At 45.6% G+C, this 17,366-nt stretch overlaps 1 protein-coding gene across 4 annotated transcripts in view; it reads right to left on the bottom strand.

Moving 5' to 3' along the window:
- Nucleotides 1-17,366, bottom strand: part of LOC142453242 (nesprin-1-like) — a 190,129-nt gene that overhangs the window by 126,064 nt on the left and 46,699 nt on the right. For all 4 annotated transcript variants that reach the window (XM_075554360.1, XM_075554362.1, XM_075554363.1 and 1 more), the window contains 5 exons: nucleotides 16,455-16,664; nucleotides 10,575-10,676; nucleotides 6,288-6,407; nucleotides 4,144-4,344; nucleotides 776-949 (listed from right to left, as the gene is read on the bottom strand). In XM_075554360.1, the coding sequence (XP_075410475.1) occupies nucleotides 776-949; nucleotides 4,144-4,344; nucleotides 6,288-6,407; nucleotides 10,575-10,676; nucleotides 16,455-16,664 (807 nt within the window). The remainder of the gene's footprint in view (nucleotides 1-775; nucleotides 950-4,143; nucleotides 4,345-6,287; nucleotides 6,408-10,574; nucleotides 10,677-16,454; nucleotides 16,665-17,366) is intronic.

Below are 17,366 nucleotides of genomic sequence, written 5' to 3'. Positions count from 1 at the left end.
GACCTCATGCTTGGTAAAGTGGAGGGGCAGCAAGAAGAGAGAAAGGCCCTCGAGGAGCTGGCCCTCAGCAAAGTGGCTGCAGCAATGGGCCCGGACAGAGGCTCCGTGGTGAGGATGGTGCAGCACCGGGTGGTGTTTTGCTCCGTTGTGCCTAGGGTCGCTGTGGGGCGGAATCGGCTCGATGGCACCTGACACCAACAACATAGTGTGTGGCCAACTAGTGGCAGCTGGTTATGTGCTGAGTGTCCAAATGCCAACAGGAGAGTGATTGGTTTTTCCAACAGCCTTTGGTGACAAGCCAGGCTGAGCATCAGTGGCTGCACCCCAGGTGCGATCCCTGCAAATGGCTAGTTCCGAGGTTTCTGCCCCGAGTTCAGAGTTCTTTCTGTTCTGCTAGGAGAGAGCCTTCACTTTCAGCTTGCAAAGTCCAAAGATTGGAAGCCAGAGAGCTGGCCTCTGCCTCAGGGGCTCTAGCACTAGGTCTTATTCCAAAGCCTCTGAACAGAGCTGGGGACATCTTTCCATCTTTCTAGTGCTCTTCATTCGCCTATTGTTCTGATAGATGAACTCAAATTCACCAAACCCCTAGGAGGTGATACTGGGCAGATATCAGTGTGAACTCTGCGGGCAGTGGGCAGGAGAACCACAGGAGAAGCTCAGGGCTGAATCCTGGAGCACAGCCAGCTCCCGGGTGACAGGAAGCAGACAGCGTGCGTGGCCCTGTCTCGTTGTGGTCCCTTCTGCAGGAGGGAGGGCGCCCCCTCAGCAGCCTCACCTCCAGGATGTCCTCCAGTTCCACGCCCCTCTTGTGGGCCCGCTTCAGGACCGAGCATGCCTGAGCCATCACTTCCGTGTGGGATTCTGTGTCCCTTAGGCCTGCAAAGCTGGTGATCTTCCGGAAGAGGGTTTCTGTCAGGATCAGGTGAGATTCCAGGCCCTGGAAGTATTCCTGCAATGTTTCGGGAGAAAGAAGTCAGAGACTCACTGATCAGACGTGCTGCACATGCTGACCGAACCCCATCAGACAGACACCCCACCTCACTCCAGGGACTCTTCGCTTCCTGTAGAGAAGGGGGCTCTCTGGAGTCCTGCCTTCTGCTGACACACACACACACACACACACTCCCAAGAACACAGCTCTTCATCTGTTATCAGCCTCTGAAAACCCTGCTGTTGGTCTCCAACCCCCTGGCCTGCTTCCTGGTTTCAGCCCCCACTAGCCATACCCCATGAACTAGTCCCCACATCCCTCCAAAAACTCAAATCCCAGAGCCTCACCAGAGGCCCCTGCTCCCCTTTGTTCTTCCGGAGAAGTCCTCATTAGACACATTCAGCGCCTTTCCTTGCTCCAGGGCGGAGCCTGCACCCTGCTCCTGAACTGGAGGGTCTTTCCTCATGCCAGTCACTCACTGCCAAGCACAGCAGGGCACGGACCATCAGCATTACATGGTCTGTCATCTTCGTCCCAGTAGACCCTCCCCCACCACTGAGCACCAGTGCTTGCGTGACCCTACATGTGTTCTTGAAATGTCACTTTTCACGTATCAAAGGCTCCAGAGGATGGGGACGGTGCACAGCCCATTTCCTGTCCCAGCAGGACCCACAGAGCTGGAGGGGCGGGGGCTTATCCCAGCAGGGTTACCTGCACGCTATTTGCTGAGGACTTGCCGCACACTTGACCTCCTGACCAACTTGCTAAATCCTCGGAGCAAGTTTGTCCGGTGAGGACTTCTATTTCCCATCTTAGGCTGAGAGCGTGGAGCCACCCGGCGTCTGTAGCTTGCCTACAGTCACAGAGTCACTAATGGCAGGAATGGATTTGGACCCGGACCAAATGGCTGGAGAAGGATCCCTGGTGGCACAGTGATCAGGCACTCAGCCTCTAACCGAAAAGTCTGTGGTTCAAAACGACCAGCAGCTCCTTGAGAAAACAAGTGCCAGTCGGTATCCATAGAGCCTCCCATCCACTGCCTCCGAGTCAATTCTGACTGATAGAAACCCTATAGTGGGGGCAGGAGAACTACCTGTCTCCAGAGGGCTTCCAGGGCTGGAATCCTTACAGAGCAGACGCCACTTCGTTCTTCCAGAGTGGCTTATGAATTGAACCATTGAGCTTTCAGTTAACAGCTGTGTGCTTTAGCCACAGAGCTACTAGGGTTCCTTTGGCAAAAATTACAGCTTTGGAAGCCCAGTGGGGGTTAATTCTACAGCCCTTTATAGTCACGATGGGTCTCAATCTACTCAAGGGCCACATTTTCAGTTGGTTTGTTGCTTGGTTGGTTGGTTGAGTGTGGCTGTGATTGGTCCAATTAGCTAACACACAACTGCTAACCAGAGAGTGGAGGTTCAAGTCTAGCCCGAGACTCTTTGGAAGGAAGGTCTAGAGATATATCGCTGCAAAATCAGCTCCTGAAGTTCCTTTGGAGTACAGTTCTACTCCCTCACCCATGGGGTCACTTTGTGCGAGAGTTGACTCAACAGCTAGCTACTAGGTTGGTCATCTGTGATCTCAACTACAGAGAAGGTCTCTCAGAAAACGGTCTGATGGTCATCAGAGCATAGGACCTTCAGTATAGAAGAGACCATGGTGGCCATCTAGCCTAACATTCACCCCAAGATGAGACTCCTTCTATAGCCCCTCTAACCACGGAGGGGCCCACAAGAGTTCTCAGTCCAACACCGTGTCTCTTCAATGGCAGCCTCCGCCTTTCCAGGTTCTTCCTCCTAGCTTCCCTGCTGGAATAACTCAGAAGGATCTTTTATTGCTAGGCTCAAAGATTTGAGCAAAAACAGCTGTGGACTTGAAAGCAACGTCAGAAAAGCCAAATGATAAGGCTTACATAAATCATAATGTTTTGGACCAAAATCTCAGGGGCGTGGGGGTTGGTGACAGCATAAAGTACAATTGCAAAAGAGACCCACCCTTAGAAGCCACCAGAGATCCACATCACGGTAGAATATATTAACCATCTAGAGCCAATAGGTTTTATATGTTTCCCTCCAAAAACTTCCCATAGTCTGGGAGATTGGGTCTCTGGAGGCGAGGCTGGGCTTTCCAGAACCACTGCTAATAAAAAGAGAGTTACTGTCTGTGTGTTAAGCTGGCATCTACTCACGAAGGAATAGTGTTGGATCTGGGTTTGGTCTTGGCAGGCTGGAAGGAGCTTCAGAAGGCTTTTCCAGGACAATTAGGCAGTAAGAGATTCTGCCCAAGGAGAAACTTATGCCTAGAGTACATGTACAGCTCAGAAGAACTGACCGTGCAAGTCACAGAAAACTCAGCCCGGAGACACGAGGTGGTTTCTGGCTGGACCAAATAAAGGCACCGAGAATAACTAGGACTAGATGAACACACCTGTGTGAACATGCATAAGGGGAAACAAAACAAAACTACATTCAAGAGTGGAGCACGGCTTTTTCTGTCCACGCCACTGAGCCACACTCTGATTGTAATTTTTGAAGGGAAGCAACCTGGATAAGGGTGCTGGCAAGGGAGACCGAAAGCTCCAGAGGCTGCCAAAAGGGCCAACCAGAGTACGTGGGAAGAAGACAGCTAGGGCGGTCCTCAGAGGCAAGGAGTGATGAGACTTTGTCTTACATACGTTGGACATGTTGTCAGGGGAGACCAGTTCCCGGAGAAGGACACTTCTTGGGCAAGAGGAGGGGCGTGGGAAAAGTGGGAGGCCCTCAAGGAGCTGGAAGGGCACAGTGGGCACCACAATGAGCGCAAACAGAAGTACAGTTGTGAGTCTGGTGTAGGCCCGGGCACCAGTTCATTCTGCCGTGTGTCGGGTCCTTGGGAGATGGGACTAACTCAGTTCCACCTGACCAAGCAATGACGATGAGAGCGAGGAACAGCATACGAAACCGATGGGCAAGCTCGACTTTCTTTTTTGAATTCACAAAAGGGTAGGGCAGAGCCTCTTACGATGCCTCTGGGCTATTGTCCGGTGCAGTTGAAGATACCTTTCATGGCCATTTTCAAACCTAACATGGGCACATGGGAGTTCAGAAACGACAAAGAATCATGAACTTTATGAAACATACACTAGGAGTAAGAGCAGGCGGGTATAGATTCGCACACCTACTTTTCATTCTCTTGGATTTTTAGTCTTTCATTCCTTTTGTCGTTGTTGTTTTTACCTTATGCTTGTCAAGCAACTGTTGGACTTCCTCTCTGGAAGACACGATCACTTTCTGGTCTCCCGCCATTTTCTCTCGTCCAGTTTCGAGCAGATCGGCCAGGTCCTGCAAGGCTCTCTCATACTGGCTTTTGAGTGCAAGATTCTGGTTCAGTCCACTCCGCCGGGAGCCAATGGTCACCATCAGTTCATCGTACGTGTCCTGGGGATCACACGGCAACACTCACTCACTGCCGGCCCAGGCTCAGCCACCTCTCTCGCGGCAAGTTAATGGCCAAGTCCATGGCCAAACCAAAGGCGCTCCCCCCTCCAGGGTTGTAACCTGCGTGGACTCCCTGATAACCCATGCATCTTGCAGCCTGACCTTCGAAAACTTCCTTCTGAAAGATAAACTTGACATTCTAAGATTGCAAAAGAGGCGCAAAAGCCTTGCCTCAAATTGGCGCAGGAGGTGGATCCAGCCACCGTCTGACTCTGAATGGGGATAATTTATGGTGAGTGTGTGGCGTCAGAATGTTGAAAAAGGATTCGTGTGGCCAAGGCAATCGCATACACAATGCCAGCAGAGATTTTACAATGCTGTCAAAGCTTCCATACTTTCACCGTGACAGGACAGAGCAGCCTATAGTTTCGTCTGCTGCACAATAATCCGATCTTGGACTATTCCTCCAAAAGGAACTAGAGAAACCAAGGAGTTTAACGTGAGCCGAAAGAGACTCCCCGCCTGCAAAAGGCCCTGTTTTTGCCAAATGTGGTGATGTAAATAATTCTTTAAACTGGAGCGACGTTTTAGGAGAAGAGGTTGTATGAAGCACAGTGTTTATTGGAACCATGTGGACTTGGTTAAGGTCGCACACTGAGCTTGCAGCGGGCCCAAAGCAGAACAATCTGGAAAAGTTCAACCTTAATGCCTGTTTGCAGGTCCAACACTGTAAGTTTAAGTGCTGCTGGGAGACAGAAACAGGTATAGACTGGGGGCAGTGGGGCCTGGCTGCACTATGAACTGTGAGGCGGAGGAATGATAGGGTAAAAAGGAAAGGTTGTTCGTTTATAAAACTAAGTTACTTTATTTTCTCAAAAGGAAGCTCGGGTTCATGTTGGCATTGTCAATGGGCAGCAAGTCAGCTCTCAATTCACGGTGACGCCAGGCATTACCCCCTAGAGCAGCGCTTCTCAACCTTCCTCGTGCCGTGACCCTGTCACACAGTTCCTCAGGTGGTGGTGGCCCCCAACCGTAAAATTATTTTCATTGCTACTTTATCACTGTAATGTTGCTACTGTTATGAGTCGGCATGTGAATATCTGATATGCAGGATGTATTTTCATTGTTGCATAATTAAAGCATAGTGATTAATCACAAAAAACAATATGTAATTATATATTGTGAAATATTTATTTCTAATGAGAAATTAATGAAATTTTGTCTTGAAGGTGGTGTAGCATGGGTAACAGTCTTCACACCGGGTACTCGTATGTGGCCATATCTGCATGTGGGCGGACGTGCCTGCAGACAGATAGAGGATGGGTATCTTGGTTCCTAAGACCATCGTGAAATATGTATTTTCCCATGGTCTTAGGCGCCCCCTGTGAAAAGGTCATTCAATCCCCAAAGGGGCCGTGACCCACAGATTGAGAACCCCTGCCCTAGAGTTTCCTTGGATGTACTCTTTATAGAGTTACCCAGGCCTCTCCTCTGCAGAGCAGCTGCGTGTGTTCCATTCTCCAATTTGTAGGTGAGAAGGCCAATCGTGAATGACTTATGGGACCTTGGCTTCTGGGCTCATCTATTTCTCCATATTTCAATATATGCATATTTTATATATGCAATAAGGCATGCAGAAAAAATTTGGTTTGTATACACATATAAATGTGTCTCTAGACACCATGCAGAGCCATCAGAGTAATAATAAAAGGAATCTCACAAAAAGAATGTGAATCTTAGAAGCATTAAAACATAATTCATTTGATGGCACTCAATCCAGTGAGAGTTTCAGAAACTTTTCTAAGGGATACTTGGAAGAAAGGTTAGGGGCTAAGTGACATGAATTCTATAGACAATACCAAGAAAATAGAGAAAGCAATTTCTTCTTGACTTCACGTTAGGATAAAGCATGTAAGCCACACAATGTTGATTGAAAATGGTACCTGGAGTTTAGAGAGTTCTTGCGTGAAAGGATGCTCAATCTGTAGCTTGTCCCCGCGCTGTTTTAATTCAATGATTCCTGCATCCAGTTCCTTTAACCCATCTTCGGCCTGTTGTATTGCCTAGGTAGCATTCAGAATATTGAATTAAACCTCTCAAGAACAATTGAACTCACAACATCTGATTGTTTTATCTTTCCATTTGTTCCTCTCTTCTCTAAGACAGGTCTAACACATAATGGCAGAATCATTTCAATGAAACATAAAAACCATGGGCATCCATTATGTAGAAAAGCAACAAAAGCCTTTTATCATGTTGCAGATTAGCTATCACATAGCTAAGAAGGCAGGAGAGAATGCCTTTTGTAGACACATAGGGGGATGCATGGATTGCAACATCTGAAAATGAAGAATGGGAGAAGAAATAGTTAGGGAAAGCCATTTGCCGGAGATTGTCTGGGGGACTGTGCCCGGATTTGTTTATTTATTTATTTTTAATGATGTGGATGCCCTTTGAGAAAGCTTCATCAGGCAACACAGACATCTACAACAGTGTGTTCCAAACTGCTCACTCACTGTTGGGAAGTGAGGAATCCATCAGTCCCCAAGTAGGAGGAGGGCAGCTAGAACTGAGCCTTGCTCTTCCCAGTATGTGGTTTGGAGAAACAGAACCACATCTTTTTCGGATCTTCAGGGGGCTTGCAGTGTTGTAAGTGTGGTTAGGAAGCCGGAGGGAACACAGGAAAACAAAAGAGCGGTGATCAAATTAAGCCTGTGCTTTTTGGTGAAAGGAACCATTCCTTTCCAAGGAGCCTGGGGAAGAGAGATACCCGTGCGAGTGGAGACGTCCAAGGAGGCTTTTGGAAGAAGTGTGACCTCGGTGGCCCTGGACGGGTGAAAGAACAAGGGCTCCAAATGGCCAATGAAGCACAATGAAGCATCTAATGTCCTTTCTCCTGACACCCCACTCCAACCACAGCTAAGAGCTTTCAGTTTGGCATGTGTCCCCCTCTCCCCCAACCCCAATAAATCCGCAAGGACAAGGAAATGGAAAGAAGGCAACAGCAACAACGTTCTGGAAGCTGGAAATCAGGATACATGAGCATCGACTTAGCTACGAACCCAAATCCTCCATTTGCAGAGCATGTACGCCCCAATTTAATAGCAACAGGAACTTTGAGAGCACTGGGTGAGGTGGGATAGAACTGAGGCAGAAGGGCCGTTTAAAGAGTAGTTAAGTCTCTGGGCTCCCTTTCTTACCCCAGATTCCTCTTTCCTTTCGTGGGGGAAAAACTAGAAAGTTTATGTTCTGGAGAAGGTAACATAGGATCTGGGTCGAATGGTACCAGATGCAATTCTGGGCGTGAGGACTTTCCTAAAAACAGAGGCTAAAGTGATGGATGTCATCGAGTGCTGCGTGTCACGCTCTACTCTCCACACAGACAGACAGTTGATACAAGGATGTGCCAATCAGTGCCCTAGAGGGAGCTCCCTGCAAAGAAATGCAAAGTGGGGAGCCTCATCAACAAACAGTTCCCATTGTGCTTTTTCCGTTAGTCCCCAGGCTTAGACATGTGCAAACAACAATGCATTCCCAAATAGCCCAGGAAAGCCTCTCATGCGAAAGCTGGAGGCCACAATAAGGAAATAAACTAATGCAACCTTGTGGGAAAATTCTCCAGGAAAAATTAAATTTCAACAAAAATTGTCATGAAAACATCCTCCGAAAAAAATTCTAAAACATAATGCTCCACGGAAAAAGATCAGGACATTGCAAAAAAAGATTACTCAGAGAACCCAAAGGAGCTCAGGGAAGGATAGACACAAGGAAAAGGCCTGTTGGGGGAGGAACGGCTAAGTAAAGGGCGGCTGGTTAATACATACAAGGCGATACTATGCATCCCTGAAGAACCATGGTGAAATTGTCAAACACCTTGTGGTACGGGAAAATTGGGGAGCTATCATGCGGCGTGAAATCAGTCAACCCCTTAAAAGCAAATACTGTGTGAGATCATTATTATAAAAGGTAAAAGCAAGAAAAATGATTTTCATGTCACACAAAGCAGATCATGACGGTTACAGAGAAGCTGGGGTAAAGGGGGTTAGAGAAGCAGAGGAAACAAACTCGGGAAGTTAAACCAGAAAGCAACGAAGGAAAACCAGGAAAAGAGTGTGACGCTGAAACGGAGGGAATCGCCCAGAAAGTTGAAAATAGTCAACAAGGAAAGGGTTTGTGGATAAGAAAACCAAAGAACAAGACCGAAATATTCAATATCTGATTACAGGAACCCCAGAAAGAGAGACAAATAAGATGGATAAATAAAAAGTATTAAATAAATCACTAAAAATTTCTCAGAAAGGAAAGATGTGATGTGCTGCCAAATGAAAAGGGCCCATTGCGTTCTCAGTCCAAGATGAAAAGCTACTCTCCACAGGCATATTATTGTGAAATTTCAGAATGCCGGGGCTATTGGGTAGGAGAGAGGTCATCAATTCTTCAAATCAACACTCGTAGCTAATGAACAATGGAGCAAGCACCCTAAAACCCTTAAGCGTCATTTATTTCCAATCAAGAATTCTATTTCCGTCCAAGCTATCAAAAACGCAGCCTATCTGAAGAGCATCTTCAGAGGTGTCCACACTGCCGTGGAGTCTCTGCCAACTCTTAGGGCCCCTGTAGGGTAGAACCCTGCCTGTGAGTTTCCAAGACTGCATGTAGCTCTTTAGGGCTCTTCATTAGAAAGTTCGTCTTTCTCCTGTGGCGTCACTGTGATTTCACACTAGTGACCTTGTGAATCACAGCCCAACGTATCATCACTTAACCACCATGCTTCTATCGGTCAGAATATGTTCTAGCAAAATACAGACGGAATCTAGTAAATAGAGAGATGTGGGACTCAAGTCATTGGTGAGCCAACACAGGAAGAAGAAGAAATCCTCAGACTGATGGTGGAGAGAGATCACAGGAAGATAACTGTGCATCAGGCTTAGAGACAAAGATCTGGTCTTGCGTGGAGGCTCTGGCCCAAGAGATAGTGAGAAGCATCACCAGCATGCGTTCTTCTGTGGTTGTTCCTAGTTGCTGTTCACTTGATTCCGTCTCATCATGATTCAACTTTTTAAAAGTTAGAGAATGGTTTTTAATTTTTTTTTTTTGCAGAAATGAGGGACCCTTCGGCAAAGCAAGGGAAATCACAATCTCAAAAATACACATTCAGCTAACTAGGCACATTTCACTCACCAGTTTGATACAAACAGGAACATTGAACTTTAAAAAGACCAGAAGGGAGAGAATTGTGAAGGCCGCCAGGAGTGGCGATTCCGCTTGGAATCCATTAACACAATGCCAGGGGGCGGCAGGGCAGTGGGGGGGGGGCGGTGTGGTGCAGGGGAGAGGGAGGGAGAAGGACAGAGGAGTGGGCACAGCTTGAGGGAAAGCCCCGAGAGGGACAGGAACGGGTGTCTGTGTGGTTACACAGGTACCACGAGCAAAGATCTCTGTTCTAAGCACCAAAAGGGGGCCAAGGCCTGATGGGCATGGGTATGGAACTAGCACACTCACTATTTACTTTCCATTTATTCCAAGAAATAATCAAATTGTTGATATCTTGATCCGTAGTATTAACTTTAGTCATCACGGCCAATCGATACCATGGCTTTTTGCGTTCATCTAGAGTCTGTGCTTCATCTTAGAGACCCCAGGTAAGACATCCTTAGTGCATGTCAGATCTCGTTTTGACATCAGGTGGGTAAGGCACCAACACAAGTCCAAGCTTTCTGAGGCTTGAAAAGGCACTCACTCGTGTGGTGTATTTCCCTTCAACAACCTTCATTCATTCCGAGCTCATGTAAGTCGGGCTGCTTGGTTTTCTCCACTCAAGGCGCTCTCTGAGTGTATGCGCTTGTTCTTGCTGGTTTTCCTTGGCCATTCTTCTTCCCAGGTTGTGCATTCTCAATTCTCCCTGTCCAGTTCACTCAGCTCTCGATAGTCTTCGCTGCCCGACACCTGCTGCAGGTAACCATCCGATTGTGCAAGCGCTTCACTCCCACCTCCCCCAGACAGCCTGGCTTCTGGACAGACAGTGCTCAGGTCCATGTGCAATCTCACCTGGAGAAGACATCTATTCCCAGCTCACATAGCTTCATGCTCTCAGAAGACAGCGAGCGAGTCACTGCAACCCACCCGCGATTCAAAGACCCAGGACTCAAAATACACGGCCCAAACAAAAATAAATGCAATCCAGTCAGCATTTGCTTTTTTCATGACCAGGAAAAGGCGGCTGTAAATACCTCTATTTGCTCAGCAATGGGTTGTTCAAGCACATTGGCCAGTTTCTGGAGGATGATGTATTTGCTGTCAGCCAGTGATGTAAACAGCACCTTCAGATCATTCTGGGGAGGGAAGCAACAGGCAGGCTTAGCATGTGCAACAGGAAATTCCAAACAGTTGCACATACCACGCAACCTAACATGAATGGTGTCGTAGAACACAAATAAAAACCAATACCGAGCCTGTGAATCTTCTTGCTAAGGTAGATGCATACAGTCAAAACGGTTTGAAAGAAATAATATGCTGATGATGCTATGCTAATGACCAAATAAAACACCTCCGGGCATGATCCTAATTTGAGGAAATAGATAATTTATCAGAATAATATCATTCTTTTCTTCTTTCTCCTGTCTCTCCTTCCTTCTCCTATTTTCAATAAAGTTGTGTAAGCTTATGAAATGCGATCTCAGGCACTTATGAATGAAATATTCCCCATGATGACCAAAACCATACATCAAGGGGCGGCACAAAAAGATATTGGATGAATCTGTTGTTCATAAATACGACTCATTGAAATGGCCAAATGGCCACAGACATTGAGATCGATCTGTACAGGGCAGAAAGGAAGTAACTGTCAGAACGTCAGCACTCAATTAAAAAGAGATTAATGAACAGGAAGAAAATGCCCACTCTGAAATGTGGGGATGGTTTTCTGAAGTCTCAGGAAATAAATTATATATATACGTATATACGTATATGCATATATACACATGTACACATGTACACATATACACATATACATATATACACATATACACATATACATATATACATATATACATATCAACGAGCTCTACTTCATACACATGTGTTGGTGGGTGTATGTATCTTATGGATGGAGTACTCATCAGAAGTCCAGGTATATGTCACTGGAGGCTAGTCAGGGATAAGACCACACATGACCAAGTGCTAAAGTCCTTTTTCACGTAGAAAAGGGTAACCACGCCGTGAGAGCCTATCCATACCCCAGTGGGCGACAAAGAGAGAACTGTGACACCAGCACTTGGAAAATATAATAGTGCCAGAAGCACGAAATTTGAATTTCAGCAACAACAAAAAAATCTCACTGTTATCAAATTGATTCCGACTCATCGAAACCCTGTAGATTTCTACCATAGCTCTCTTCAGGAGTAGAAAACCTCTTTTTTCTCCCATAGAGCGACTGGTGGTTTAGAACTGTTCGTCTTGTAGTGGTTATTAACCCAGCACACAATCAATATATGATTGACCTGTGTCGAGGGGATGTGATGGGGGGGTCATTGAAACTGATAGAATGCTGTCATCTGTGTTGCTAGACATTTAAAGACCTTTCCTGTCCTTTGGTTCAGTTAATCCAAATGAGTTGATAATTACAAAGAGTAGAGGCCGGGCAAGAAAAGAAAAATATGTCTATTTCCTGTGTATCTCCTTTGTAGTTTAAAAGTCTGTTTTCTGTATTGATGATATCTTACTCGAGATAAGAGAGTGCTACCATTGAAGTTTCTTAAAACCAAAACAAGCAAATGCAGCGCTACTGAGTGAACTCACATTGATTACTGGGAACGACTTCCCAAAAAGAAAGTACAGCAGGGATTTATCATGGTCCTAAATAAGTGACGACATAAAAGACTTTCAAGGGGCTAAAAGCCACCTGCATGCTGAGATTTTCTTAAACATACAAAGGCCAAGGCTTTATTCATTTCACTCGCTCTACCTGGGATGCAGTAAGATGTTAAAGGCACAGTGGTCAAGTGTTTGGCTGCTAACCAAAAGGTTGGTGGTTCAACCCCACTAGTTGTTCTACCAGCAAAAAGACTTGTGGGGCTGTTCCTACAGAGACCCTCGTCTAGCAAACCCTAGGATGCTGTTCTCAACGGTTCGGTCGGACTCACAGACACTCAAGGTTGGCATTACTGCACGCATAACTTAGATTGCACCTTTTTCTCATCATGCTCTTGTTGTTGTTATTAGGTGTTAAAGAGTGGGTTCTGAACCCACAGCAACCCTGTGCACAACAGAACCAGACACTGAGCACAGTCCTGCACCAGCCTCTCAACTTTCTCATCAAAGTAAATCGAATTCCTGGTAGTGCATGAAAGAAACGGGGTCCTGACCATGTGAGAAATTGGTCTCTGCAAAGTACCATGTTTTCACTCAGTCGAGCTGCCTCATTCGTTTATCAAAGAATCCGTTCATTATCCACTCTTTGGATAGCTTAAAAAAATACTAAATTGCACATCTGGGAAATGTATTTGGGATGAAGTCTATAGCTAGAAATTTTTAAATTAAAAGATTAATTCATACTTAACTTGTTCTGTGACTCCATTTCTATAATATAAAAATTCACAAACAAAAACTCACCACCATGATACCAATGCTGACCCATCGTGACCCCCATCCCCGACTTAGGGGTTTTTAAGACTGTAAATCATTTATGGGAGTAGAAAGCCTAGTCTTTCTCTCCCAGAGCTGCTGCTGGCTTTGAACTGCCAACCATGCATAGTGGTTACTTGTTGGGCTGTGATCGGCATGGTCGCTATGGGTCAGCATTGACACGACGGCAGTGAGTTTGGTTATCAGCAGTACACATCTACATAACATCTTTGCCTCCTTCCATGTTGTCTTTGGGGCACAGACAAATGTTAGGAGTCTGGCAAAGGAGAGTGCTTTCAGAAAATGCTTCAGAAACTGTGGCGCATCCAGGGCATACCAGAGGTCTGGTGCAAACTCAAAGGAAAGCATTTGTACCTTGACCTTGAATGATGTTAGCATTGGAACGCTTTCTCTCAGCTAAACTGGAATACAAGGATTTCGAAAAGTCAGTATTTGTTCGTGAGCTGGCCACCGACAAGTGGGGACTTGCTGGCAGCAGAAAACTAGAGACTAAGATTCAACAAAGAAGTGCAAGGTTGCATACGCTTCTCTTAGTCCCCGCCCCAAAGGGCCAGAGTACTGATGCTTCCTTGGGACTTCGGTGCCACTGGTTATAAACGACGAGGACATTTAAAAGTGCCAAAGAGGTTTCGCAAAGCAGATGCAATTCATACAAGGGAAATTTGCCTCTGAGTGATACTAATATGGGTGCTTTGAACCTGTGCCATTGAGGATGGATACAGTCGCATGCGGTTATAACTCAGCAACACTATTCTAGATAAGGTACTTGTGAATGGAATGACATCTATACGTTATTGGATGATGTTAAACTTACTCTGCGTGCACACTTTGGCAACTGGCTCTTGCACCAAGAGAAAATAGACAAATAATCCTTGCGGGCTTCTCTGATGCCAGTGGAACGCCCCTCCCTGTTTGATGTACTGCTGTACAACCAGATAGATGTACAGCAGTACATCCAGACAGATAGGTATGCAAATATCCAACCGGGATTCCAGCCATAGATTTCCATATGCCAAGGTCTACTAAGAAGCTCTACCTTAGCATCTTAATTCTACTTCATCGTGTCCCCAGTCGTCCATCCGTCAGTGCACTGCCGTGGACCTCGTCTTGCCCATTGGCTCAGGCGCTGCTCCCCATCAGTCTTCTCCCTCAGTCAACTCTCCTGTCAGAATTCTCAGCTGTTCCCTCCCTTTCGTCCCCACAGCCAAACCATCAACAGATCTTCTTAAAATATACCTCAAATACCTTTCCTCATCCCCTCCCCTCCAACAGCTTAATCACGTGAGAGACAAAATTCATCTTTGACTCAAACCTTGGCTCTAGTTCGTGCTGGGTGAACAGCTTTGCAGCAGGAATAGGACCTTCCCGTTGGTTTCAGGTCCTGTGTACTATTGAGATGCTAGCCCTCAGTAACCACAATAATCCAAACAAAACTTGCTGCGTGCAGACTTGGTTCCATGCCGACAATTCCCTCTGTGGCAATTAGCAGAGGCGCAATTTAATAGATGAGTAAACGAAGCCTCCAAAAGGTGCGGCTGAAATTATGCAGCCAACCTTCTACCATTTGTGTAGCTCCCGATGTACAGCCTCTTTATCTACGAGTCTCGTGCCTGTACAGCTTTAGAAGAGAAGACATCTCATCTTTTTCCTGTGGAGTGGCTGTTGGGTTTGAACCGTCCACCTCGTGTGTAGCTTCTCACCATGTAACCCACTGGGCCACCCACCAATGCTGCTTGGTACTACAGCAGTAAGGGGGAAAGTCAGAATTTTAACCCACGGGGTTAGCTAAGCTAAGAGGGATACTGTGACAATGAAACACAACTACACACAGAGGAGTTCTCTGTGTAAGTGCAAAAAATACACAAAACTGTCAGTAACAATTTCGCTTGGCCATTTGAAGACATGTACATGTTGGCTGCTAAGCACAGAGGCAGCAGTTGGTAACCATAGTTCAGACGAACAGCTTCCGGAGTGCTTCTGCTCTGCTCCGTGGCATCGCTCTGAGTCATAATTGACTGCAGAGTGGTGAGGTGTTTTTGCGGGTTTTTTTTTTCCAGTTTAAGCAACAGGGCACTAGTGATAATTTGTTCCTCTTGGAAATCGCATACTCCATGGTTAATACCACATTGATTTGACACTTCACAGTATTTTTCATACACAAACTTTCACATGAAAACTTTGGCCCTAATTGCATGTATCTTTTTTATATATCTGACATATGTGGTTTATTTATTTAAAGCATGCAGCTGAGACCTGGGTAATTATGAAGAAGGCTTTGTGTTAGGAATGAGAATCGACAGTAAAATGATGTTCAGAGGTCCTATAGGACAGAGCAGAACCCCTCCTGTGGGCTCCTGAAAGAGTCACTCTTCCTGGGAAGAGAAAGTCCCGTTTTTATCCTGCAGAGGAGCCGGCTAACCCATCCCGGCTCGCGACGCTGTAATGCAGGCAGAAGTCCATTGAAGACAGATGCTTGCAGAGGCTCCGGAGTTTGGACTCTAGGGATTTTTCTGTATTTCACTTGCTGGAAAACATGCTTTCACACTCCAATATAATTAACTGAAGGAGCCCTGGCAGTACAGGGTTGAGGGTGTGTGTGTGTGTGTGTGTGTGTGTGTGTGTGTGTGTGTGTGTGTGTGTGTGTGTGTGTGTGTTACACATTGGGCTGCTCACCCCAAAGTCACCTGGTCTAATCTTGGGGACTCCATAAGGGCAATTCTACTCTGTCCTACAGGGTCACTAGGAGTCAAAAGCAATCCCATGGCTGTGAATTTGTTTTTATCATCACTGGAAGGGCGAAATATGAGGCTGTGAGCACCCTTTAGGGATCTCAGAAATGCTATGGAGGGCCAGGAGGAGTTGGAACTCACCCAGCGGCCATGGGTTTATTATACATCGGAGGTTCCAATTGCATTGTGCCATGGATTTGAATTTAATATTTTAGGGAGTCTTGAAGTTGATTGGGTAGTTTCTCTACCTTCCATTCCATGGAGCATGCATTGATTTGTTTTCTTAATATCAGGAGCTCTGGGGGGTTAATGGGTTATGCACAGGTCTCTAACCACAAGGTCCACGTTTCAAGTTCCCCTGCCACTCCCAGGAAGAGGTGGAGGTTGTCTGCTCCCATCAAGATCCACAGCCTCAGAGACCCTCAGCGCAGTTCTCCCATGTCCTAAAGGGTTGATGTCAGATGGAAGCCAGTCCAGGGTAGTGAGTTGGCATTGTTGTTTAAACTCTTTAAGGCCTTAATATTTTGCTGAGTTCATTTGGTAGGGTTTTGGGGGTTGTTGGGTTTTTTGGGGGGGGTTCTTTTTGGCATTTTCTTCATTGCTCTGCCATTAATTTTCTTTACATTCTTGCTTTTAACTGAGGATTTTGGGGAAAACCAAACCCCCTTTAGCATACCTCCTGAGAACCACTTAATTATTCTCTGATACATTTAGAGCCCCTTGATCCTGATCCCCTACCTGAAAATTGAGTATCTGCTGCAGTTTTTCCTTCATTTGGTGGCATCGCTGATTGACGACAGAGTCCAGCAAGGATAATCTCCCCAGAAGACAGCCTAGTGTGTCTTCAATGACACCCCGGTTTTCCCCATTCTCGGGAAATGTTTGGGAAAATAAGTTCTTGTTCTTATCCATTTCTTCAGACATTTCCTTAATGTCTTTGGCAAGGGTCTAGGGTTGGGAAAAGAGAAAGTTTACTTCAATGGGTAGGCCCCTCCATTCAGAATCCACATCATTGCCCAAGCAATGACAAGTAGCACTCTGTCACATTTACAAAGAAAGATCCTCTTAAAAATAAAATTATAGATCCACTGAGTTGTACAAGCCCCCAATAAAATGATTTAATTATTTTTAAAAAAAGAACTTGGAACTATAAAATGGTTCTTGAGTAATATATACATATACACAATTGTATACAGAGAACACCAAAAATTAAAATAGATACTTAAATCACTCATATAAAGGTATCCAAGCTTACTATTATGTATGTGGTTGATATCCAGGCACAGAATTATGTAAGATTTGACAACTAGGCTACATGAGTGTCTATAAATGAGACAAGTTTAATCATGTGTGACCTATTGACTGACCCAGTAACACATAATTTGAAAGAGTTAAGAGTCTGAAGTAATAATCAAAGATTGTCAATTACTGTAATATAAAATCACTGGATTTTTTGCTGGCTATAAGTCATAAATACAAAAAATTTATGGATTATTATTTTCATATCTTACATCGTCCTCTGTCACCCTTCACCCATGAAAACGATGATGGCAACAAATGTACAAATTGGTTTGACACAATGGATGATTGCATGGGTTGTGATAAGAGATGTAAGAGCCCCCAATAAAAGTATTTAATTTTTTTAAAAGT

Source organism: Tenrec ecaudatus, chromosome 7 (assembly GCF_050624435.1).
Source record: "Tenrec ecaudatus isolate mTenEca1 chromosome 7, mTenEca1.hap1, whole genome shotgun sequence".
Classification (NCBI taxonomy): domain Eukaryota; kingdom Metazoa; phylum Chordata; class Mammalia; order Afrosoricida; family Tenrecidae; genus Tenrec; species Tenrec ecaudatus.
Note: the sequence above shows the minus strand (reverse complement) of the source record. Positions and strands in the feature narration are given on the sequence as shown.